A 25371-nucleotide genomic window follows, 5' to 3' on the forward strand; every position below is an offset into this window, starting at 1 on the left:
ACTTGGCAGGTAATAGACCTTACCTGAGGATCGGAGGCCTGCCACCACAAAGCAGAGGGAGATTCATTTTCCTCCTGCACACAAAAAATAAACTGGCCTGTAAACATTTGAAGGGACGGCTGTCGTAGCATGTGAAGAATGGATACAGCTTGTTTTAGATGCTAAAAACGCCGGGGTTGCTACATGGAGGATTTAAAACATTACATGATTCCGGTTATTGCGCGCCAATTCCTCAAGGAGCGCTGCGTTTAATATCTGCCTGTCACTGCAGAAGGATGATATGGATTTCTGTCGGGGCTGATCTCGCGTTTTTACTCATATTTTGTTTCATAAATAGAGCAGTATGTCTCATGCCTGCTTACTCCCGCTCTAAATCCTGGCGCGTAGCGCGGAGCTTAAAGCCCTCGGGCGGATATCCAGGGCTACGGAGGTCCGGTACAGAGTGTCTGCCCCTCGCTGCTCCTCCTCGCTCGCATTAGCCGCTCTGCCCCTGAAGCAGCACAGCTCGAACAGCCAGTGCCAGGGGTAAGCGCCCAGCGCTGTGTAAACACACCAGGCCTGACTAGCAGTGAGGAATGCCTTATATAAAGTCACAGCAAGGCCCAGCGGGGGGAAGTGGGTGTGCCGTCTGACCGTCTGCAAGCTAGCTGTGCTGCCACCATTTCCTTCACTCCTGAGAGGACGTCATGGAGCACGAGCTCGCCGAGTCCACTGTTTGAACAGCTCAGATATGCTAAAATGGCAGATTAGAGATCAACTCTGCGGCTGTTTTTTTTTATTTATTTTTTTTTACTGGAGAGGTTTTCAGGAAAAATTTTGTTTGGGGATGGAGGGAGGGGGGTCAACAGACTGTATTTGCTAAACAGAGCTGTATCAGCTTCAGCTTTGTTTGCAGTGCAGCTCAACACAGAAATGGACAGGCCAAAACTTCCAGAGATTAAAGAGGGAAAAAACCAACATCCTATAAATCATACACACAGAATATATAAATTAATTATTTAGACGTTTAGGACACACAAACGCATCTCTAACCTTACTGTTTTGTGACAGATAAAACAATTTTCAGAGCTCAGTCACTCGTTTCTTTTCACCTCACAGAAATTGGAAAGTTAAATACGCTTCGCTGACCAAAAATACTATTGCAATAACATCTCATGCTTGAAACTGTGCTCAGTTTTTCTTTGTGTCCTGAGAGATTTTAAACGGCATGAAAGCGCAAGTAATTTATTAACTTGATACACGCTTAAGTGTATTATAAAGTTTATTTATAGACTGTTAACCTGATGAGCAAGAGAACAGAGAGCAACTATAATCTAATAAACCCAGTGAAGTAGCATAAAATGTTTACAAGCTTAGAGCAAAAGCTGTATGTTTGTATTTTTATCAACTAGTTCTTTTATATCATTATTCCTGCTGTGTGTGGTTGGTGCTGCTGAGGAAAGAAGACTCAACGTGGAAGATGGCCAATGGCTGCTCAAAGCAGGATGGTTGGAAAATATATTTTCAGTCCTGTTTATATATTCTATTATTTTCTATATTTTGGTTCTCAAAGGTAAATCAGAGCCAAGAGAAGGAGGTCAAAGCTTTACAAGAAAAACTCAAGAGTCGAACACAAACATTTGGATTAGTCCGTTCGTTCGGGTGGCAGCAGGAGATGAACGTTGGCGTCCCCACATATTGAATCAACAAGACCTATCAAAACCGAGACGCAAGATAGCATTAGCTTGCTACTTAAAGAAAATGCCTCCAAGACAAAGGTCCGCAGCAGAAACAAATAAAATGTCCTCCAACTTAAACGTTTTTGCTGGATATGTCTTGTTAGTTGATATAAACCACAAACAAGTAAAGTGATGCAGAATATTAAATCTGAAAGTTATTTAAACCAACGTGTTTTCTTACTCTTACCATTGTTTTTTCTCTCTAGTTTTACAAAAATGCAAAATTATGAACCTAACATAATTATTTTTATTTTAAAGGGAGTAAAACTATGCTTAATCTATTAATTTTACGACAAAAGGATTGTGTTTCTTGCTTTATCACCTACCTGGTTTAAAAAAAAAAAGCCCATAAAGCTGTACAAACTGACAACTGGTAAAGCCACAATCAGATTAAAAGCAGCTAAAACGCACTTTTGGATCCTACACCACAGGAAGGTGATTGAATTAGCCTCCGCTAGATTATCTTTACGCGTTTCCGCTTGGATTGTTAGCATTCAGAAACGTTGCCATTAACCTCTTGGTTTTCAGCACGGACCTCGTCTGTGCTTGTGATCTTTATTATTATTATTATTATTTTTACCTCATCTTGATCTTTTAGCTCTCAGATCAACCAGAAGGTGACGTGCCAAGCCTCTCTCTCGTTTCCTCTCGTCTCTGTGTGTAGAAGCGGCGCTCTGTCCCCTCCAGCTGCTGTCATCTGCAAGACGGCCAACAGGAGAGCGCCGCTCTCAACACAACCTCACAGCAGATGTTTGCCCTGGTACAATCTGTACAAACGTCAAATTGATTAAATTGCCTTGTCCTTAGCCCAGCGGTCCCAACCTCGGGGGGCGGATAGGTGTGATTATAAATATTTAGGTTAAAACATTAATTAAAGCTGCTGCAAGATTACGGTGGCCTGGTGGGTTTGACGGCAGATGAGAGAACAGGATCGGTGCTTGGTCAGTGGGTTGGTGTGTTTAGGTAGTAATGTTGCTGTCAGCTGAGATAAACCCAACCAGCACATATTGATGTTCTTTTAACAGGCGGCTCGGCACAGCTGAATGTAGGCAGATTAATAGATGGCGCTCGCTGTGTAATTGAGTCTTTGGTAGGCTACGTGTTGTGTGGGCTTTGCAGACTGGCTTATCAGCAGAACACGCCGGACCGAGCGAGCTTCCAGTGCAAAGGCGCTGCTGCCTTCCACTCTGCTTTCACTGGGAAAAGCGCTTACAGCAGGAGAAACACGAGTGCCGATTCTTCATCCTGTGCATCCCTGACCTGTGAAAGCCGAGCTCATTCAGTCGCCCCGTTGCAGAAAGGCGCTGCGCAGCAGGGCCGTCGCTGGCTGTTTAACCAGTTTCCACATGCAGAGATCCTCCTCCACGCTCGACCTCATCGCTTTGCTTTGTTTGGACTTTTTAATGACTAAACACTGTTTCTGTCTGATTTTACACATAATTAGCCTCTAAATGTTGAGCCTTTCTTTAAAAATAATTATTTGTTGTTAAGAAATAAAGGCAATTTAAAGAGCAGTTGAGCCATTTTGTAAAGGTTAACCCAAAGCCACCACGTTTTTTAGAAGGTGTTTCATTCTTTTATTGATTCATGTTTTTTTTAACTAGTTTGTGTGCCAAGTTAAATTATTAAAATGGAAAATCCCAATCCAATTTGTAAGAGTTAAATTGTTAACATTTATGGAACCTCTGTATAGTAAGATTCCTCTTGTAAATGGGTAAAAACATAGCTTAGATATGTTATTAATCAATGTGGAAACACTATGAGAAAGAAAACATTGCCAAATAGTGAGGTGAGTCTGTATACATATTTCATCTAGATACAAATAGGTGAACATATTCCAGTAAGTCTGTGATGTTGATGTTTTTCTGCTTTGAGTTTGTTTAAAATCTAGAGCCCCAAATGGCAACTAGTTGATCCAGATACTATGTGCCTGAAGGCAGAATTGGCTTTGAATCAGCTTTGAATTTTACAGAAAACTAAATAATCACAAGATTATCCTCCATTATTTGGCATTTATCTAATGAAGAAAAGTCCATCAGAGTACATGCTGCTGGTTCATGCGTTCATAGACCAACAGTGGTAGTGAAGTCATTAGTGTTGATCCGTTTTTTTAGTTTCCACCTGTGACACATTTCTCACATAGTAGTTACACATTTTCAGTTTCTATTAATGGAATCTGATGATCTCCAGATAAAATTTCAAATCTGATTTTGTTTTTTGGCTTTTGCTTTAATTAATGCAGCTAAACTAATGTTTCCTACTTATTTAAACTTTATTTCCTCAAGATTCATAGAAATCAAAGGTTTTTGGGCATAATACTTTGATGCATAAAAGGGGGTAACTGAACTCTTTGTTGTATTCAAAACTCAGAAAACCTGTTGCACATCTTTTTCTTTTTTGTGGGTTGTCCTACGAACAAGCAAAAACCAGAATCGGCAGGTTAGACTTCCGGAGAACCAGACATTGGTGTAAGCCAAGAAAAGGCTGATCGGTTTCTCTCCACTAAAATGTTTCTGTAATCCCCTCGGAGTTAAATTCGTGCCTCCTCGACTCTGTAAGCACGCAGCACGGTTCCTCCTACATTAGCAGTCAGCTCGAAGGTGATGGAAGTCAGCGCGCCCTCCAAAACGAAACGCTGTACGGCTGCCGTAGCTGTTGAGGAATTCAAGGTCCATGGGTCAAGCGCATATATAATAAACCGCGGTTTGATTTAGTTTGGAAATACTTCCCCCTAACCTGCCTGAAATGAATCAGGAAGCAATCTGCCCTCCTCCGTGTGAAGGCTGAGGAGGAAACGGGAGGAGCTCCGCTTCACACTCCTCTAATGGATGTTTACACAACTCACCGTCGGCCAGCAGAGCCCAGAAACGACGTCCCAGTGCTCTCCGTTCCCTCCTACCGCCTGAAATATTTATCACGCATTTTTACTTGCTGAATTAGCCTCGGTAAGTAAAAACCGTTCGGCTTTCAGCCTTGATCGTCTATTGTAATCCACTGCTGGCTCGTTCCTCCTCCTCGCCTCTTCCCGGCTTCGGACTCGGCCCTCCCCCTCGTCGCCTCTTCCCCCGAACACTTCTCCTTCCCCTGCCAGCAACAGCCTTAACCGTTTGGCTCCGTGTCAAAGCAGGGGCCTTTTGTGGCTCTGTCACAAATCTGCCAGGAAAAACAGAAACCATCTGTCCGGGCCTGGGCCTGAGAGCGGATGAGGGTGTAAACACACGAGTTTAGCCCTCGCCCTCCGCCCTGCCAGCACACACTGGACCACCTAGACCAGCGCAGGATCACGGACTCCAGCTCCTCCACAGGTCCTACTGGCAATTAGGCTGCAGCCGAAATTACTGCAATAGTTAATTATATTTAGTTTAAATCATGTCAGGGTGATAAATCATCCGTTATAACTTGTTGACCTCAGTTTCTGCATCATGGAACGTATTGTAATGCTAGTGGCTAAAAGCTGTTTTGTGTATGTATAATGAGCTTATAAATAAAACTTGATGTTTTATTTATAAAATGTTGCCGTGTTTGCACCCTTATAAGGACAGATATTTGACACAGAGAAAAAAAAAATCCTAATTTTTAATCACGTACGGTAGTTTTGGTTCATGTGGTTCATTGACGACCGCTCCTGATCTGTTGTATATCGGTTATAGCCGCAGCACATGGCTAATTAGCATATCAGTACATCTGCGCATCGCTGAAGCCGTTTCAGAGCCGCTGCGTCTAGATTAATTATGTCAGCTGTCATAGATGGCAGCACATGAATTCAACATGTGTTAACTCATCAGGAATATAAAACCAGTGAAATACGGTCCAACTGGTGGAGACTGCGGCACAACGGCAGGTTTTTGTTTTACTGCAAATCCCAAGGCTGAAATCTGTGTTTTATGGAACAAAACGGCGCCGTTTATAATGCCTGTACACAACAATTATTGAGAGTTGCTGTTTGAAAACATAATTAGAGCCGTTTGCCGCTCTGTTTCTGACCAGTGACTTGAATTTGTTCTAGATGGCAAATAAAAATATATATGTGGAAATTCCTAATTTGAAGAATGTGTTGAGAAATGTATTACAAGTAAAGATGTGGAGAACCTGTAAGAAAATCTCTGATGTATTATAATATAAATACTGAAATATCAGATGTTTTGTGTATCTCTGTTCTGTTGCATACTATTAAACTTTCAGCCTCTACCTCTCCTGGAAACGTGTAAAAGCTCTTTTGGAAATCTGTGAGGAACCGGAAATGTCCGTCGACAAGTTGACAGATAGCAGCTGACCGAGTGCAACAAGAGAGGCGTGTGAGCTGCAGAGTTTCTCTTTTATGCCAGCAAGTCCATTAGTGAGAGCGAATAATTGTTTCAAAGTTTTAAATGAAAGTAGTTCATGTTAAAAATGTTTCAGAAAAAGTCATAGATGGCCATTCCTGAATTCAAGAAAACATTTTCCTCGCTAATACCGGAGAAATTGTATAATTTGAAAAGCCCAGACCTGCTCCCTGGCCGTCCCAGAACTTTGATAAAATGTTTTAGCACATGGTCTCCAACTTTAAATCTATTTCACACTCTTGTATTTGTGTGCAGCGTCCTATTTTAAGTGGCAATAACTGCCCTGGAAGCTCTGAGTGTCGTGATAAGAGGGGTAAGCCCTTTGCTTGTCGGATAATCCAGCAGCCAGAAAGCTCCTGCCGATGGAAGCCATCTAAAAGGTCTTATAATGCTGAGCTTATGTTGTCACTATCTCATGTTCTGCAGAGCAGCAACAGCAAGGTCTGTGCCGTCGCACAGCGACTCGGCGGAGTCTGAGAAAATTATTAAGCGAAAGCCACGACCTGTCGAGGTTTTCGCTCAAATACCTTCGTAATTTTGGTAACCAGATTCACGTGAACGTGGCTCATGGCGTTTTCAGCTTTTCTGGTACTAATTTCGCTTTTAAGCGCCTAACTGGCGGCCCAGACGTCCGATCGCGGGGGCAGAAACAGAAGGTAATGAAAGTTAAAGTGCTGCTGGGGGCCTGCGGCGGCATGACAAAGTGTGTTTGATGGAGAAAAGCACACAGTCGGAGTGAGAGACGCGACTGATGTGGCTTCAGAGGGCCTAAATTTGACATGCAGGCAGCCCGAGAGGTAATCTGTCTGTCTCCCTTTGACACTAATTTACAGCGCAAAGCTTCCCTCAGCCGCAGTAATGCCGTGTTCGTCTTCAGCTGCTTTTATCTCGCATATTGTGGAACTTGGCTGCATGTTGAACCCGTTATGTCTCACAATCAATCTCCTTTGTTTACAGTGACTCATTGGAAGTGGTTGTTTTTGAACCGCACAGAGAGGATTATCTTTCTGGCTTTTACTCCACTTTAGCCGTCCTTCCTCATCAGAAACGGCACTCGGTTGCTTAAATTCATCCAGACGTTATTAATCCGCCTCCTTTGTAGCTCGGTTTTCATTTCCATCCGGCTGCAGCGGCTCATCAGTGCACCTGTTAATTCTCTTTCAAAAGCCCGAGTTAATGTTTTCATTAGGCTCGCCCTAATGTAATGGTACTTGACACAGTGCAAGTGATGGAGAGGCAGGGTGACCTTTCCCCGTGTCTGCCAAGCTGGTGCTGAGGCCGTGTGGTTGTCAGCCCGCAGCGAGGAGGCAGCGGAGCACCGCTGAGAAGAGTCATTAAGCACAGAGCAAAGCCAGCGCGCGGCACCGCTCCACACTTTTGATCTGCACATTTCAATTAGATTTCACATCAGGACGCCTGCTTTCCCTCAGTTTGCACCTGCGGCCTGCCTTTCCAGCTGGCCCCGGCCAGGTTGAGGAGGGAGGCGCACAGGAAACGACCCGCGCGCCCCGCAACCGCCTGAAATGGATGCACAAACAGCACGGCTTTCAGGGAATTATCTTTAACTTCCCTGCTTCTATGGAGTGAGAGCAGGAAGTCCATGTTGTTTTGAGTTGCCTGTTCATTTTATTTATCCAAGATAGTTTCTTTTTTATTCATGCAAATTTTGCAAGTGGAATTGGCCCAACTTTTCAAGATGGCCTCCATCTTCAGCTGGTTTTGTACACAAGCTAATGTGGTAATTGATCCAACTACAGAGACAGAAGCTCGAAGATGGACAAATATTTGTGTTTCCAGGCCTTATTCCTTATCCAATTTTCTGAAAGTTTAATCAGTTTCTCCAGTCACTTGTCCATCCATCTGTCTATCCATTTATTTGTTATCCATGCATTTGGATAACATTTGGATAACATTTCATCTGTTATTATTCAGCAATCTGTCCATTATTCAGCAATACGTACATCGGTTTGTTCATCATGTGTCCATGCATTCAACCAGTTATTTATTAAAACATGTGGTTGTCCATGCATCCTAAGCATCTTTCCAGTGGCATTTTTGTAGATTTCAAATTCACACTCCTCCTTATGCTTGTCAAGATAACAAATTTTGCTGAACGATAAATTGCCCCAGAAGTTATTTTTGATAAAGGATGATATTTTTGTTTTGAGACCATTTTCAAGTAATGTAGTGGTTGTGGCCTAATAAAGCAAACACACACTGTCAAAGATCAATAAATTCACATTGGAACTGGAAGACATTTTAAATATCCAAAATAAATAAAACACCCCGCCCCCAAAAAAAATAAAACAGATACTAAAGACCCTGGAAACAAAATTGCTTTTCAAAAAAAGGGGCTAGTCGAGACCAATGCACTACACTGAAGCCTTTTCTCATCGAGTCTTTGGTAGAAAAAGAGAGACGTGAGAAAACCAATCATCCAAATGGAAATGATCAACCTCGTTTTAATTTATCATGCAATTAATTGATTTATTGCTTATTGTACCAGCTTCAGTCCTGCCACTGTTTAAATATCTGCTAGAGCATCTTCATATGTCATCAGCATAGAGAACCAGTCTGGAGTTTGGTGGAGATGTGAAGGAAACTCTTGCATGTGTTTTGCAGCACCGTGATTTCCTCTGAAATTGGAGCAGGTTCCTCTAGACCCCAACGCACTTCAGTAAATACTTTCCAGTGCTGCTTTGCCTGATAAAATGGGAGTCCCTACTGTTTCTGGTAGATATGAATTTCCCCTAAGAACCACATGAATGGAGATCTCATTAACTGGCCTAAATCCCACTGAGTTGAGCATCATCTACCAATCAAAGCAGCAATTCAGTAAAACCAAGCTTGCTCCTTAATGTTGAACCTAAATGACTTGTTGAAATAAGAAATAAAATTAAAAAAAGCTGCTTTCTTGTATTTTCACAGCCAACAACTACCCGCCTCAAGCAGACTTCTTTGATGATAAGGAATTAAAGCAGCTGCAGCCCTTTTGTTTCCTTTTAGTCCAACGTACAATGCTTCTGAACAGCTGTCTTTGTGTTGGTTAAATACGTTTATAAACATTAATTTTTTTACCAAACTGGTTTTCCCAGCTCTTTGTTTTTGGCAAAAAAAAATTTTTTACAGACGACGTGGCGCTATTGCTGAGAAGCCGTTAATGCATTTCAGAGCGCAACTGGCTGACTAATTTATGTCAAGTTTTGCAGCTGAAGCGGGAAGGAAAACAGTCAATAGCCATTAAACCCGGGGAGCTTTGTCGAACAGCAGTTTAACAGACCGCCGCCTGTAGATGGCTGCCCTCTGGGCTTTAAAGATTACAGGTGACTTACTGCTCACTAAACAGTCACACAGCATGACTTCATGAATTTGTCATCCAGATATTTCCACTAGTTAGTTTACGGTCGGTAGGAAAGGTTGCTTTAACTACTTCACACAGCACTTTCCAAAGCTTGTTATGCGTTATTGCGATACTGCAAAGCAGATGTTAATATGCAGCAAAGTGCTTTCCGATCCATGATTGCATGTGTAAATGTTTCAGTCGGGTATTGATTTCCTGGCGGCCTTTTGTGCGTGGGATTTATCCGCCCGGCTCGCTGGCAAGTGCACCCCACCGAATGTTTGATTAAAGTTCAATTGACTCTTCCAGCAAAGGGGCGAGGAGCCATTTCACTCCCTATTTGTAGCGCCAAAGCGCTGCCTGACATGTTCTTTTGTTCCCATTCAACCTCTTGCCACCCAGGCAGCCACCAAAGCACTGATCCTAATATCCCCGCATTCAGCGAGCCTCCTTGCTTAATCCAGGGACAGACAGGGCTGCAGCACAAACACGCCTCAGGCACCTACAAATCCCGACATGGACTGACCTGCGCCGCAGCCCCTCGCTCCCAAACGCTGTGTTGACCGCAGATTTAGTTGACGCATATTCTTTAGCAAGTCGACTCAAAACGTTGTTTTTGATCCAGACACCTTTATGCAGCCAAAACACACAATGCCTGAGCCACTCTTTTGATGGTATTAACTGCTCTCTTTTCAGGGGGAGTTGATTACTTTCTACTATTATTGGAAGAAGACACCGGAGGCAGCCAGCTGCCGAGCCCACAGGAGACACCGCCGCCAGCCTGTCTTCCGCCGCATCAAAACACGAACCGCTTCGACTCCTGTCAACACCCCCTCACGCCCGCCCTCAAGCGAGTTCTGTGCGTACACACACACACACACACACACACCCCAGTTACTCTCCCTCGCAAAAGTATTCACACCCCTTGAAATCTTGTTCGTTTGTCAGGTCGCAGCCACAGTCTTCAGGATGTTTCAATAGGATTTTATGTGATAGGCAATGTGGATAAGGGTAGACCAAAGCGGAAGGAAGAAAATTATTTTCCACAAATAAGATTTATGTTCAGATTCTTACTTTACTCTTAACCCTTTACTAACATAAATAAAATTATTTTCAGCCGATTGCCTGCATGAGTCACCTAATTAGTAAACAGAGCCAACCTGTGTAATTTATTATCAGTATAAATTGTTGCTCTATCATAATAAAATAATTAAAATGGTATGAAACAACTGCCCACTTAAACTGACAAGTCAGGAGGTGGAGAAATAATCAGAGTAGCAGTCAAGAGGCACTTTATTTAATTTTTTTTTTTTTTGCTTATTTGGTATGGACAAGAAATGTACATCAAGACAATCTTATACCTTCATCATAGTGTTTATAGAAAAGGCTAATATACAACAGCCGAAACCTACAAGGACTTTTAACAGGTGATTTCAATGAAAAGTTGAGGTCAACAGTAAATACAATAAAATAATCAAAAATGGATATAGAACAATGTATTTAAAATTACTAAATCGAAACAATTACAACTTTAATCAACTTTAAAACTCTGGAGGAAGTGCAGAGATTCACAGCTTGGGTGGAAGAATATGTTGAAACCATTAGTAAAGATAGTTAAGCAGAGTAAATATATTCCTAAAAGTAGCCCCCTGCCCCCCAAAACAAGTTACCCCAATAGAAGTTACTGAGTAAATGTAACAAGTTAATACCCAACTCTGACGGTGGCACAGTCCAGCTGTGGGGAAGCTGTTTGTTTAGCACCAACAGGCGTGTTGTGATTTTTATATTTAAGCGTATTCCTGTGTTGTGATCAGTTTAGAGCTAAATTCAGTTGAGAATCTTTATAAAGCATCTATGAACATTACTATTCACTGATGCCTCCAAGCAATCTGGAACTCTTACAAGGAAGAACAGCAAAATATTCCAGTCTGTAAACACGCAGAGCTTGTAGAGACATACCCCAAACGACTTGCAGCTGAAACGGCAGCTGGAGGTGGATCTACATGGTAAATGCAAACGCACACCACAGCATCCTCTTCCTTTCACTTCACGATTATGCCCTACTTGTTGTGTGTGCGTTGCACATAAACCAACAGTTGCATACGCTGAAGCATTGTGGCCGTCGAGGCGTGTGAATACTTTTGAATGTGGCAGATTACATTGAGACGAACGCCTATCCTGGATGATCCGGTGTGAAAATGTGGTGCATTTGTCTCTCTTCCAGTGGACCTGAGCTCTGCCAGCGAAGATGACTTTGACAGTGAAGACAGCGAACAGGAGCTGAAGGGCTACGCCTGCCGCCACTGCTTCACCACCAGTAAGCAAACCACACGAAACCGCTTCGGCACACTGCTCATCATTTGGACTCGGCTTGCTATTCCTGGTCTGTCCCGGGATCCGTGTGATCCCGCCCCAACACAGAGCCGTGTGACAGATGGGCATCAGAGGATGTCAGGACTAATTTGATCAAATCAGACATGAGCCCACAGCTCGTTCACTCTCTCCACCTCATTATCCTTCCCTCTTTTTTTTTTTTTTTCCACACAGCTGGCTCCCAGAACCGGGCTGCCAGCTGAACAGTCTAAGGTTGCCATCACACGGGTGGCTAATACGTCTCGCCTCACCTTGTTAACACAGAATAATAAATCACTGACAATTTAGGTGCAGGGTATAGCACTGGAAATGTAAAGTCAGACGTTGCTCAAGGCGCTTCTTTGTGTTCTGTAGTTGTCGGTTTATTGCAGTGTGTTGTTTATTCCTTTTGCCCCCCTCCGACCCACAGTGAGAGTGTCTTATTTCACAACTGTAAATGGCTTTCCTCAGCCTCCAAGGACTGGCACCACGGGGGCCGGGAGAACATCTTGCTGTGCACCGACTGCCGCATCCACTTCAAGAAGTACGGGGAGCTGCCCCCCATCGAGAAGCCCGTGGACCCGCCACCATTTATGTTCAAACCCGTCAAAGAGGAAGAGGATGGCCTCGGCGGGAAGCATAGCATGAGGACTCGACGGAACCGAGGCTCGGTGCGCCAACACTCGCTCCCCACACCCATCCATCTATTCTCACCTTCACGAAACAAATCCTCTGGCTGTTCCCCTGGAGAAATGAGCAGCTAGACTACAGGGCCTGTTGACAATAAATAAATAGTACAGGAAAATAGCTTTTTATTATATTCAGAGTTTTGTACAGTCTGGAAATGTATGGATATTAATTTAAAGGGGACCATTTATGTACGTCAGCTGCTTGTAAAAGCAGCCCATGTGCTTAAAAAAAACAATCCAGCTGTTTTTGACATTAAGTTAATGCCTTTTTTGGTGTCTGGAAAATGAGGTGTTATAGAAACCTCTGTGTTGTTTAGTCACAAACGACAGGCACTGTGCTGTTACCTAGCAACTCCAGCCAAGCCCCGCCCATCACCTAGCAGTCACTTTTACCATTGTTTTCTCTGTAAACAATGGTTTACAGAGAAAACAATGGCTACAATGGCTGCTAAGAAAGAACAGTTTGGATGTTAACTTACCATCCAGAAACCACTTGCTGCATTCTTGTTGGTAGCGCAGGAGGCTCCACTTCTGCTTTTCAAATATGTACAGTTGTATAACTGTGCATCTGTTTGCAGCCATTTTCACGTGTGAGTGTAAACGGCTACCAGCAGCTTATTTTAATTTGAAAATGTAACGAACATGTTTTGTATGGTGCATATCCTAACCTGTTCAAAGAATTATAATAGGTTAATATGAACAAAAATAATGCAGGCTTGGGCAATTTTTTGTATTTTCAGACTTTATTCTATTTTTCACTGTCTGAGTGAAAATGAAGAAAATCTGAGTGAAAGTGAAATGGATGGGTATTTTTCTACCCATCCATTCATCCATCAATTATTTTATTCATCAGCCTTACGGTCTTGGATTTTTACAGGTCCATTCTATGTAGAAATTTACACATCTGTACGTTTCTAGGGAACTATAATGTTTATCTTTGCTAGTGAGAGTCTGGAGTGATTTTGAGTTTGGGACATAAAATCTGTAAGAACTCAGCTTTTGATGTTGTTGTACGTGGAGGCCTAACACCCTTTGTCTCGACTCTGATGACAGATGTCAACGCTACGCAGTGGTCGTAAGAAGCAGACAGTCAGTCCTGATGGCCGAGCCTCACCTACCAACGAGGATCTGCGCTCCAGCGGCCGCACTTCGCCGAGCGCAGCGAGTACTGACAGCACCGACAGCAAGACGGACTCCATGAAGAAGACAAGCAAGGTAAACATCACACAGATGCATCAAAAAAGCCTTTTTGCTCTGCAACTGCTTGCACTGTGTCCTCTAATGGTGCCGCTGCTTTGCAGAAGATTAAAGAGGAAGCGCCGTCACCTATTAAGAGCGTCAAACGGCAACGAGAGAAGGGAGCTTCGGACACGGAGGAACCTGAAAGGGCCAGTGCCAAAAAGTCCAAGACACAGGTGAGTCTGGGTTTCTATTGTTCTAAGTCTGGTGCTGTAGCGATTAGCTTCTTTTTTTTTCTTTTTTTTTATTTAATCCTAATTGATTCCTATTTTACAAAACAGGAATCAACATCATAGTCAACATCATAAACCATACACATGCACATCATGAAAAGAATTAAATAGTAAGAAATACAAAGAAATGAATAAAAATACACAAAATAAAAACTTAATATAAAATAATAATGTGTATCTATTATAGGAGTGGATTTATCTCTAAAAATAAAATCAGATCTTCTGAGTTTCACATCACAGCTTTGCCGCCATAAAAACTCAGTTGTTCGATCTTCCATATTTGTTTCTTTTTGAAGCTTCTTATGATGAGCTTCATCCGATCCTCCTCTGTGTCTCACAGGAGCTCACCCGGCCGGACTCGCCCTCTGAATGTGATGGGGAGGGAGAAGGGGAGGGCGAGAGCTCCGATGGGCGGAGCATCAACGAGGAGCTCAGCAGCGATCCAAAAGACATTGACCAGGACAACCGCAGCTCCTCCCCCAGCATCCCCAGTCCCCGTGACAACGAGAGCGACTCGGACTCCTCGGCCCAGCAGCAGCAGCTCCTGCAGAGCCAGCATCCGCCGGTCATCCAGTGTCAACCGGGCTCATCAGTCGCCTCCTCAGCACCTGTACCTCCCACCACCTCAGCCCCCTCTCTGCCTCTGCAGGTGGCGCCCACTGCCACCTCCACCTCTCTACCTCCTCAGCCGCTGCCCCAGACCAGCCCGATGTCTCTCATCCAGGCCGGGGCATCGCTTCACCCCCAGAGGCTACCGTCCCCTCATTCGCCTCTGACTCAGGCTCCGCCCCCTGGCCCGCCTCCATCGTTACCCAGCCCCCATCATGGCCCTATCCCCCCCATGCCACATCCACTACAGCCAGGACCTCCACTCCTGCCGCATTCTCACGCCATTACCGCTCAGGGATTCCCTGTGGCTGCCTCTCAGGTCCTGCCCCCGCCCATCTCTAGCCAATCACAGCAGAGGTCTCACAGTCCTCCTCCTCAGTCTCAGCCTTCCTCTCAGAGCGGAGGCCAGCCTCCCAGAGAGCAACCTCTGCCCCCTGCGCCCATGCCCATGCCTCACATCAAGCCCCCTCCCACTACCCCCATTCCCCAGATGCCCACCCCACAGTCTCACAAACACCCCCCTCACGGGTCTGTCCCTCCGTTCCCTCAGATGCCTTCAAACCTGCCCCCTCCTCCTGCCCTGAAGCCCCTCAGCTCTTTATCCAACCACCACCCTCCATCAGCACACCCCCCGCCCCTCCAGCTGATGTCTGGGGGACAGCAGCTCCAGCCTCCACCAGCCCAGCCTCCGGTTCTCACCCAGTCCCAGAGCCTACCCCCGTCGGCCAGCCACCAGCCTCCCCCGCCGCCGCCCCTGCCCCCTCCGGCAGCGGCCTCACATCCCGGCGGGGCGCCACAACAGCCCCCGTTCTCCTCACATCCTTTCAGCACAGTTCTACCTCCAAGCGGCCCACCACCTTCCTCATCGAACTCTATGCCTGGCTTACAGCCGCCCTCTTCCGCCCCGTCCTCTTCCATCTCCATGCCACTCCCTGCCTCGGTCAGCTGCGCTCCGCCCACCCAGGCGGTCCCGCCTGTACACATCAAAGAGGAGCCGCCAGATGAGTCGGAGGAGCCGGAGAGCCCGCCTCCCCCGCAGAGGAGCCCCTCCCCAGAGCCCACTGTTGTCAATACGCCCAGCCACGCCAGCCAGTCAGCACGGTACGTTTGGAGGGATGAGAGAGTTGTTCATTTCATACCTCTGCAGTTATTGTTGTTTCGTATCGGCAGTGATTCGTTTCGTACCAAAATTCAGCCTCAGGCTGGTATGATAAAGGGAGGCATTATGTAAAATCAACTTTGTTGTGCTTTATTTCCTTTTATAACATTATTCTTATACCATAAACATACCTGGAGTGTTTGTTTGATTCATTTGTGCATGTTTGAGAAATCTTTGAGTCTCCCATTGTAACCATTGGGGTGCCTCACAAAGCGCCGCCTGTTTATCTAAAGCTGCTGCTCCAGTCGAGCTCCTGCAGACTAGTGGCAGCAGCAATTAGCAAACTCCTGGAGGAGCATTGTTGTAATTAAATGCTGAAGGCAGAGCATCTGAAAGAGCCGGAGCGTCTTAAAGAGACAGGCGCTCAATTTCAAGGCATCAAATTACAAAGTCAAAATTTCTTTTGTCATGTTTGGTACATAAAGCATTTTTAAAACAACTGAAGGTAATGTAATTACTTTATTGAGTTATAAAATGGCACAATGTGCCTGGAAAATATATGTGTGGGAGCAGAGATGTATCTGTTGTCCCTGCTGGAATACTTAGCTGTTTTAAAAACCTAAACTAATGAACATGCATGTGCCTTGACACCAGTAGCCATCCCGCGCATGCTAACTGGTATAACTGGAGGTTTCTCAGAGTGATCTAATGAAACTCAACCGGCTCAAATGGAGATCAGAATCAAAATAAATTAAAATAGGATCTAATACAATCATCAGAAAAAAATACACATTTATGTGAAATTATTTTATGACTATTTTCCTCTCATTATTCTTGACAATACTTTAGTAGAAAGAAAAACAAACTTGTTTAGGGAATTCATGGCTCTATGAAATGAACTGGTTAACTGACCCGAAGAAAACAATCTACAAACCGGAGCTCCACAATCGAATCACAATCAAAACGTACAATATCAGAACTGCAGAGGCTGCTGGGAGAGGCCAGTCACTTTAAATCCCATTTATGCTTTGCTCGTCCACCATATATTTGACTTGTCAGACGAAGTTTAATTGCCCCTGATTCCCAAAGCTGACAGATTATAGTGACCCAAATCCTAAAACCGATGCGCAGCTTTGGAGACGTCATGGTGATGAGAGAGCAGCGTGAGGAAATGTGGGTTAAGCTTTGCAGTTAAAATACAGCAGATGCGTCTTTAGTCAATATGTTGCAGCCTGGACATAAGCTAATATTTACCTGCGTGGTTACAGGTTTGCTTCGCTCCATAATCAAAAAAGCTGGCTCCGCGTTTTGTGGCAGCAGATTGAATGTGGTCAGCAGAACATCGGTCCAAGGCCGCAATTAGCCCGGAGGTGGCAGATAGTTTAGAGTTACAGAGGACGGAGCTGGGGCAGATTAATTACAGAGACACGTGAGCAAACCCCAGGCTTCTGAGTATGACTATCTGTGGTTGCCCTGTGCTTAAGTGACTCTCAGGCTGCCAATGAATAGCAATGAGGATTTTAATTCAGAGTCAGCGTAGCAGCAAAAGTGGCTGCAGTGGGAGTTTATTTCCTCGTTGAATAATGGACTGTTGTAATACACGACAGGGCATTAGAGTCACATTCAGAGTGTAAAATTGAGTTGTAGCTCGCCTCTGATTGGTCCGAATTGACGAACCAGAAATGTCCTGTGTTTCCGACAGGTTCTACAAGTACCTGGACCGAGGTTATAACTCGTGCGCTCGGACAGATTTCTACTTCACTCCGCTGGCCTCGTCTAAGCTGGCCAAGAAGAGAGAGGAAGCTCTGGAGAAAGCAAAGCGAGAAGCTGAGCAGAAAGCGAGGGAAGAGAAAGAGCGGGAAAGGGAAAAGGAAAAAGAACGAGAGAGAGAGCGGGAGCGGGAAAAGGAGGTGGAGCGTGCAGCGGTGAGTACTTCCTTCGTTTTTCCCTTGTTTTTAATCTTATTTGTCAATGTCAATTTATTAAGAAAGCATGTATAAAGACAACAGATGCTGACCAAATTGCTGCACAACCAATAAAACGAAGCAAGAAATAGAAAAAGTCAGATTAAAACAAAACCCAAAAATAATCCATAAATGTTATTATAAAAGAAACTCAAACTCTGTTTGAATCAAACACCAAAGAATAAAAATAGATGCTGAGCAAAGTTTAAAAGTCTCAACAGTTTCGACCCTTCTGAAGTTTAAGAGTACAAATTGCAAAATCACCTCTGAATTTTAATCAGGATCTATGAACATGTAAGAGAAACTGGTTGGTCGACCAAAGATATGAAGGGCTTTTAACATTTTAAAATTATCAATAAAGTCTTAAAAACAATCCTAAAATAAACAGGAAATGAATGAAGAGGAGCCAGAAGCGGAGATGTGCGTTCTCGTTTTTTAAATGACGACCTGCTGCATTGTGGACGGTTTGTAGGCGATGCAGACATGATTTGTTCAGCCCAACATAGAAAGCATGACGATAATCACTTTTTCAAGGTCTTTACCTTGGTAATTTGTCTAGTTGGAAAAAACTGGACTTTAAAACATTTATCTCTTCATCTAGTTTAAAAACGGCATCAAAGATAAAACACAATTCCTGACTGCAGGAATGAAGCAAGGCAGCTAAGACTGTCGAGGGTTGTACATTTCCCAAATGTACAACCCTGCTGCTTGCTCTCCCACCTCCACCATCAGTCCTATTTTCTTTTAAATTCAAGAAACAAATTTTCAAACAGATTTTAATGGTGGTCAGGCAGTTTGAATAGTGTTTGAAGACAACTTGACACTATTTTGCTTAGTTCACAGATACATTTGAATATCAGCTGCAAAAATAATGGAGTGAAATGTTATATTTTCTTAAAAAAAAAAAAAAGCAACCCAGAAGCAAAATGTAAAGGTTAAAAAGTAGCAGACCTAGACTAGAGCCTTGAGGGACGCTGCAAATCAGAGGAGCCATAGAAGAAGAACCTTCTCCTAAATGAACAGAAAAAGCTCCTATTTGTCAGGTTCTACAAAACATTTAGCGCAAATGTTTTGTTTCTCCCCACAGAAAGCTTCCAGTTCTGCTCACGAGAGCAGAATGGGGGAGCCCCCGATGGCCGGCCCCACCCACATGCGGCCCCCGTTCGACGGCCCCCCGACCACGATCGCAGCGGTGCCTCCGTACATCGGCCCCGACACGCCCGCGCTGCGCACCCTCAGCGAGTACGCCAGACCCCACGTCATGTCGCCCACCAACAGGAACCACCCGTTCTTCGTCTCGCTCAACCCCGCCGACCAGCTGCTGGCCTATCACATGCCCAGCCTGTACAACGCCGACCCCGCCATGCGGGAGCGGGAGCTGCGGGAGCGGGAAATGCGGGAGAGGGAGATCCGCGAGCGCGAGCTGAGGGAACGGATGAAACCGGGCTTCGAAGTCAAACCCCCAGAGATGGACTCGCTCCACCCTTCAACAAACCCCATGGAGCACTTCGCCCGGCACGGGGCGCTCACCCTGCCCCCCATGGCCGGCCCTCACCCGTTCGCCTCCTTCCACCCGGGCCTGAACCCGTTGGAGCGTGAGCGGCTCGCCCTCCCGGGGCCCCAGCTGCGGCCGGACATGACCTACCCAGAGCGGCTGGCAGCAGAGAGGCTCCATGCGGAGCGGATGGCCACGGTGGCCAACGACCCCATCGCCCGCCTGCAGATGTTCAACGTCACGCCGCACCACCACCAGCACTCGCACATCCACTCCCACCTCCACCTCCACCAGCAGGACCCGCTCCACCAAGGTAAACGAAAGCCCTGCTTATATTTAACAATGTTACTGTGATAGTTACAGCATGTTGTCAGGAAAGTTTAGGTAACTTGATATTTTAACATGCTGTGGTAGCTTAAAGCTACAGTATGTAGTTAATAAAAAATATGTTATTTGTTAAAGCTGTCAGCATGTTGTGATAGTTTACTATGAGACAGATAATCTGTGGAAAGATCGATCTCCTCCCTGTCAAAAACTACCAATCAGAGCCAGGAGGAGGACCTTAGTGTTGTCAGTCAACACCATGTATGTGCTGCTCAATGTGCTAATGGTGAAGAAACAACTTACCATTACAGGAAAACCTTTTATCCGCTATTAGTCATGGTCACGCTAACTAGCTTGAGTAGTTTGCCTCTGTTGTGGTGGACCAGCTGTAGCATAGCAGAGAGCAAGCAGAAGCATACACAAAGATGATTGACAGCACTAAGACCCTCCCCCTGGCTCTGATTGGTTGTTTCTGACAGAGCAGTGTATTTCTGTAGGTGGCAGTAGAACTATAGGGAAAAGGCAGAAGAACTCAATTTTTCCACAGATTGTGTCTCATACCTTACTTGACAGTTTTAACAAATATGTATATATATATTTTTTTTATAAAAGTTGCTTACTGTAGTTTTAGCTCAAAGATTTTTTGCTTTGTCATGAAGTTAAAACTGTTTGATCTATAAGATTTATTAAAGTAATTAAATAAAATATTAGATGTTTTATAAGATGCTTTGTACTTGTAGTTATTGAACTTGTCAGTGTTATTTGGTCAAATTATATTCTGTGATAAGTTTACAGTCCCTTGCAAAAGTATAATACACTCCTTAAACCTTTTGTAACATCACAACCAGAAGCTTCAATTTGTTTTAGGCTTTTTAACTGTGAAGCAGAAGAAAAATAAATGTAGTTTACAGAATATTTCACAATTAAAAATCTGAAAAGTATACTGTACATTCTTTGTCCTAATTGGTAATTATAGTTTACCAGCTGTTCTGGCTGAGGTTTACATTCAAGGAAGATAAACTATTATTATATAGCCAGAGTTGCAACTGAATAGTTAATTTTGCTTCTTTTTTTTTTTTGCATTAGAAGAATTAGCCTAGTCAAAGTTCAAGCCTAAATCTTATAAGAGTCTGTGGCAAGACCAGCAAAGTGACGTTAACAGACATCCAGCGCAGCTGAACTTGAGTAGATTGTGCAAAGCTGATAGAGATGCACCCATGCTGCTGTATTTGCAGTAAAATGTGATTTTTATGAGTTTATTATTTATTCATGAAAAGATTTGAAAATCAATCCTCTAAAACCCCAAATGAAACCAATGGAGCTTGTGGTTGTCTAATGTGACAAAATGTGGAGAAGATTAAGGGGAGGCGATGCTTCTGCAAGGCTCTGAAGACGTGAATCTGCAGCTCCAGGCCTTCACTGCCGCCGTCCCTCTCTGCTCCAAATGAACGGCTGCAAATTCAGCCTTTTGATTCAGACGTGTTGGAGCAGGGATGCATGGAAAAGCTGCAGGACAGTGCAGGCCTGGAGTTACAGGCCTTATTAGTAGATAATTAATGTCATATTTTCTGTATTGAAGTTGTGATGTTTTGTCAATGCTTGTTTTACTCCTCTCATCGCAGTAAGCAGCGGCTAACCGGGAAATTTCACCGTTCAACCTTTAACAATTTACCCCAAACTGGGCGGATGTTTATCGTATTATTTGCCATCTACCGTAATAAATTTCATATCGCGATTAGCATTTTGATTTATTGTCACAATGAAGTCCAATTAAACCCCCAAAACTGTCGGTATTGTTTTGATTGTTAGTTTTACAATGTTCTCCAGTTTCTTCAATGAGAGTATCAATAAATATAAATAAGTTTGAAAATGTAATTGTATGCAGTTGGTGGCAGAAATTACACTTCTTTATGTGAAGTGTCTTACAGATTACATATTTATGTTTGTATGGATATGATTGCTATCATGCAGTCACAGCTACAGTCACCTGAAAAAGAAGTGATAGTTATTATTGTCTCTTCTATCGTGATCACAATAGTACCAGAAAATACTGCGATGAAACTTCAAGTCCGTATCGCCGAAATGTTTAAATATCCGCGCTAACCGAAACGATTGCAAGCCGCTGCTTTGCTCCATGAGAGGAGTGCCACTGAATGAAACCGTGCATCAGCAGCAGAGCATGACCTGCTGCTGATGCACTATGATGTGATGAGTGCACCTTGACCCTAAGACTCTGACACCCAGAAGGTGGTGGTGAATGTCTTGTCTGTCCTCCAGGCTCGGGGGCCCACCCGCTGGCCGTCGACCCGCTGGCAGCCGGACCTCACCTGGCGCGCTTCCCCTACCCGCCCGGCGCCATCCCCAACCCTCTCCTGGGCCAGCCGCCGCATGAACACGAGATGCTGCGCCACCCGGTCTTCGGTAAGCACACCTCCCCTCCTCCAAGTCAACGTAATCTATCACCCCTGTGTTCCGGCGCGCCTCCTGACCGCATATTGTCCCTCCAGGTGCTCCGTACCCACGGGACCTACCAGGGGGTCTTCCGCCGCAGATGTCCGCAGCCCACCAGCTGCAGGCCATGCACGCCCAGTCGGCAGAGCTGCAGCGGCTGGCGATGGAGCAGCAGTGGCTCCACGGCCACCACCACATGCACGGCGGGCCGCTTCCTGGTCAGGAGGACTACTACAGGTCAGACGAGCGCCAAACGCCAGGAACGTAAAAACCCGGCGTTCCGCGTCTTTAAAACTCCCCTCTGTGTTTCAGCCGACTGAAGAAGGAGAGCGACAAGCAGCTGTAACCAACCGGAAGGAGGCGGCGACCGACGAGTGCAGGACACAGGAAGTTGTCACAAAAGCAGCGGTCTTGGAGGCTCCTCACGAACCTCTGAACACCTTCAGTCTTGAAGAACAGGAACAGGCCGAGCGGATCGTCTGAGTTTCTTCAGTTTCTGTTCCCGTCGAGGACCTTTGATTTCCCTTTTTTTTTTTTGTTTGTTTCTTTTTTAATTATTATTTTATTTTTCCAAGACATTGACTTTCTTTGGTATATAACCAGTAGTGACAACATCCTCAAGACTCCTGCATGACAAGCTTCCCTGATGTTTTGTAGGTGCTAGAACAAGACACTGTGCTTATCAAGAAAAAAAAAGAACAGAGAAAAAAACAAAACAAATAAAGACCTGTCAGACCATTTATGGAAAAATAACAAGTGCTATCTTAAATTCAACCTTTATTTTAATACATTGTTGGAGGTTTTTCATAATTTTAAGAAGAGCTACAGCATGGCGTTTTTCAGTCTGTAAATAGTATATATAAACATATAATTATAATTATTATTATTATTACTAGGTGTGGACTCCAAGTCGTTTCAGCCTCCAATATAACTTGTTTTGAAGCATTATCCCTTGTTTCAGAGGGGAGCACCATGGCATTATACGAGCAGTTTCTGAGAGTTGCGGTTCGGTTGTGACCTCACTGTGTTAGATTTAGTCCCACATACGCTTGTTGTATGTAAACCACGATCCCCCCCCTCCGCCCCCTCATTACGCACGCCTCCGCATCCACCCGCCCCACACATCCATCCATCCATCCATCGGCTGTGACGCGCAGCGGGGTTGTCAGAGTTGGCGTGTTGAGTTACTGATCTGAAACACTTGAAGAGGCAACGGACGGGAAAAAGGAGAACTTTGCACTGAGTGAGCGTCCTGGAGCTCGGCTAAGGCGGTGTCATCCTTTTTAATTTGTGTCCAAGTCATCAGCAGGAGGGAGCGGTGCACCGTCGCCGTGTGTGGTGGAACGGTTTTAATTTCAACCACATGGACCAATTTTAGGCCAAATAAGAGGCGCTTTCTCTGTTTGTTTGATTTTTTTGTTGTTGTTGTTTCAAATCGAGCAGGATTTGAATTTTGCTCAATCTTAGAGCCCAAGAGGACTTTTTCAACCTTCCAATAGTAGTGCACGACCCGCTGCACATGTTGTATGAGGAAACCACTTACATAGGATCTGCCTGACGACATGAAGTAGGCCAAAAGACGTCAAGAAGCAACACATGAGCTGAAGAAGTTCAGGACCTGCCTGGAGTCCCTTTGTGCCGCCTCCTTGGTTTTCTGCTGACCAGCAGGAGGCGAAGGGACCGTTCTGTTCACATTCTCATTGTATGCCTTGTTTTTATGGGTTTTTTATGTTGTTGTTGGGGTTTTTTTAAAGACACGCCCAGCTTCCTGCGGCTCTGGACTCGTTTGTGTGCCACTGACTGTTACCCGTCGTATCTGTGCACAAGCTCGCGTTTTTATTGGTTCTGCTATTTTCCTGTGCACTAAGACTGTTTGTCATGGACGTACTAACAAAAAAACATCTGTGGCTTTTTCTTATGTGTGTTTTTTTTTTTTTTTTTTTGTCTAGCCAGTTGAAACTGCAACACATTTTCCCACGGAGCACTATATTTTTATCTAAACAGCGGCAAAATTCAAACTTATCAAAAAAGGACTTTGAAACGCTGACAACTGCCTGTCACTCCGTCTCACCGTTTCCCATCTCTCCTCGTCTCTCTCTCCTCATCATCATCGTCGCCATCCTCTCGCCTCGCCTTTTGATTCCCTCTTTTTTGTGTCTCCGAAGCCTTTGATGTTAAGTGTTGTCAATGGTTTAGCTTCTTGTTTCAAAGCGGCAATAGCAGAATGTAAATTCTGACTGCTAAGATTTATATATATACTGGTATCTTGAAGCTTATTGTATATACGAGTAGTCGCCATGGGATGACACAATGTAAAACAAAAAGTAGAAATAATAAGAAAAATTGTGAGTCCTGTGTTCTCTCTCCATTTGAGTATTTTGTAATTTTTTTGAAAAATTTGTGGAATTGAAATAAACGAATGAGTTACACCACAGACCACGCCGTCGTCCTGCTTCAGTCGCCGACGTGGATTTATTTTTGCTGATTTCTCTGGACTTTAGGTGGCGCACCAGTAAAAAGTGGCGGCTTTCAACATTTTCCATCGGTGAAAATCTGAAAAGTGTGCCATGGTTTTGGGTTCAGGCTCTGAAACCACCTTTGACTGCAGTTCCAACTATGTGATTTCTGGTACGCTTCAATCAGTCTCCCATTGAAATGTTGTGTTTTACTCATTTTTCTTTGCAAAACGTCTCAATCTTGGTGGGATTGGATGGAGAGCATCTGTGAGCATTGATTCTCTCCTCTGATTTATGTAGTCAAAACATAAATCAGTCAATGGTATTTGCTCCAAACCACCACCTGCTTGTTTTTTGCAAAGTTACTGCAAGTTCTAAAACGAGAGATTTGCTCTGATTTAACCTCTGACGGTGAGCGAGTGGGGAGGGGGGTGAAATGGTGTTTGTGTCTCTTTTTTTTTACTCCATTTTCAACTGTGTGTGTCGGTTCGTCCCATAAAATCCCAATAAAACACACTGGAGCCGCTTGTCGAAACACGAGAAACTGCTAAAAACAACTGGTGTGATTACTTCTGGAATGCGCCCTCCTATTGTGGTCGTCTCCAATAAAAACACTTCAATCCTTTTCTATTTTATTGGATTAAGTAGGTCTGATTGGTTTAAAAAGAAGCTCATAATTCCCTGTGTCTCAGGAAGACCAGCCCTTCATTCCGGCTTGTTTTCTTGCAGCCTTCGATTTTTCTCCTGCTTCACAACAAACAGCTTTTTGAGAGAGAGATCGGCGGCGGCAGCCAGCAGCAGGTTGCTTGCGAAATCTCTGAGCTGAATATTTTTTGCTCTGCTGCGCTTTAAAAACATGAAAGCCGGGCTAAGCCAGGAGGAACACCTCCTCTCGGGTTTGAGATGCCTCCGCTATCAGCGAGCCGCGGCTGTCATTTCGCCTCACCGTGTGGGGAGTGATAGACCTGCAATCTGTGATGCTGCGCCGCAGCGATGGCTGTCATTTTGAGAGGGAGCCATTATTCCACTGCTGCTCCTCTGAAATGATGCCCCTGTCCTCTGGTGGTGGTGGAGGGGGGG

General features: G+C 44.5%; 1 protein-coding gene across 6 annotated transcripts in view; it reads left to right on the forward strand.

The window, feature by feature from the left end:
• The window catches only part of rerea (arginine-glutamic acid dipeptide (RE) repeats a), a 181554-nt gene extending 157285 nt beyond the window's left edge, over positions 1-24269 (forward strand). For 4 of the 6 annotated variants that reach the window (XM_088007060.1, XM_088007059.1, XM_014972475.2 and 1 more), the window contains 11 exons: positions 10077-10239; positions 11605-11697; positions 12204-12403; positions 13475-13636; positions 13723-13836; positions 14234-15603; positions 17304-17526; positions 18653-19373; positions 21632-21805; positions 21892-22072; positions 22148-24269. In XM_088007060.1, the coding sequence (XP_087863186.1) occupies positions 10077-10239; positions 11605-11697; positions 12204-12403; positions 13475-13636; positions 13723-13836; positions 14234-15603; positions 17304-17526; positions 18653-19373; positions 21632-21805; positions 21892-22072; positions 22148-22181 (3435 nt within the window). In that variant the 3' untranslated portion in view covers positions 22182-24269. The remainder of the gene's footprint in view (positions 1-10076; positions 10240-11604; positions 11698-12203; positions 12404-13474; positions 13637-13722; positions 13837-14233; positions 15604-17303; positions 17527-18652; positions 19374-21631; positions 21806-21891; positions 22073-22147) is intronic. The other 2 variants (XM_088007061.1, XM_088007064.1) reach the window with 1 other exon arrangement.
• The last annotated feature ends 1102 nt before the right edge of the window (positions 24270-25371 follow it).

This window comes from Poecilia mexicana, unplaced genomic scaffold, assembly GCF_051168715.1.
Source record: "Poecilia mexicana isolate PSO_F unplaced genomic scaffold, ASM5116871v1 scaffold_7, whole genome shotgun sequence".
NCBI classification, from domain to species: Eukaryota; Metazoa; Chordata; class Actinopteri; order Cyprinodontiformes; family Poeciliidae; genus Poecilia; species Poecilia mexicana.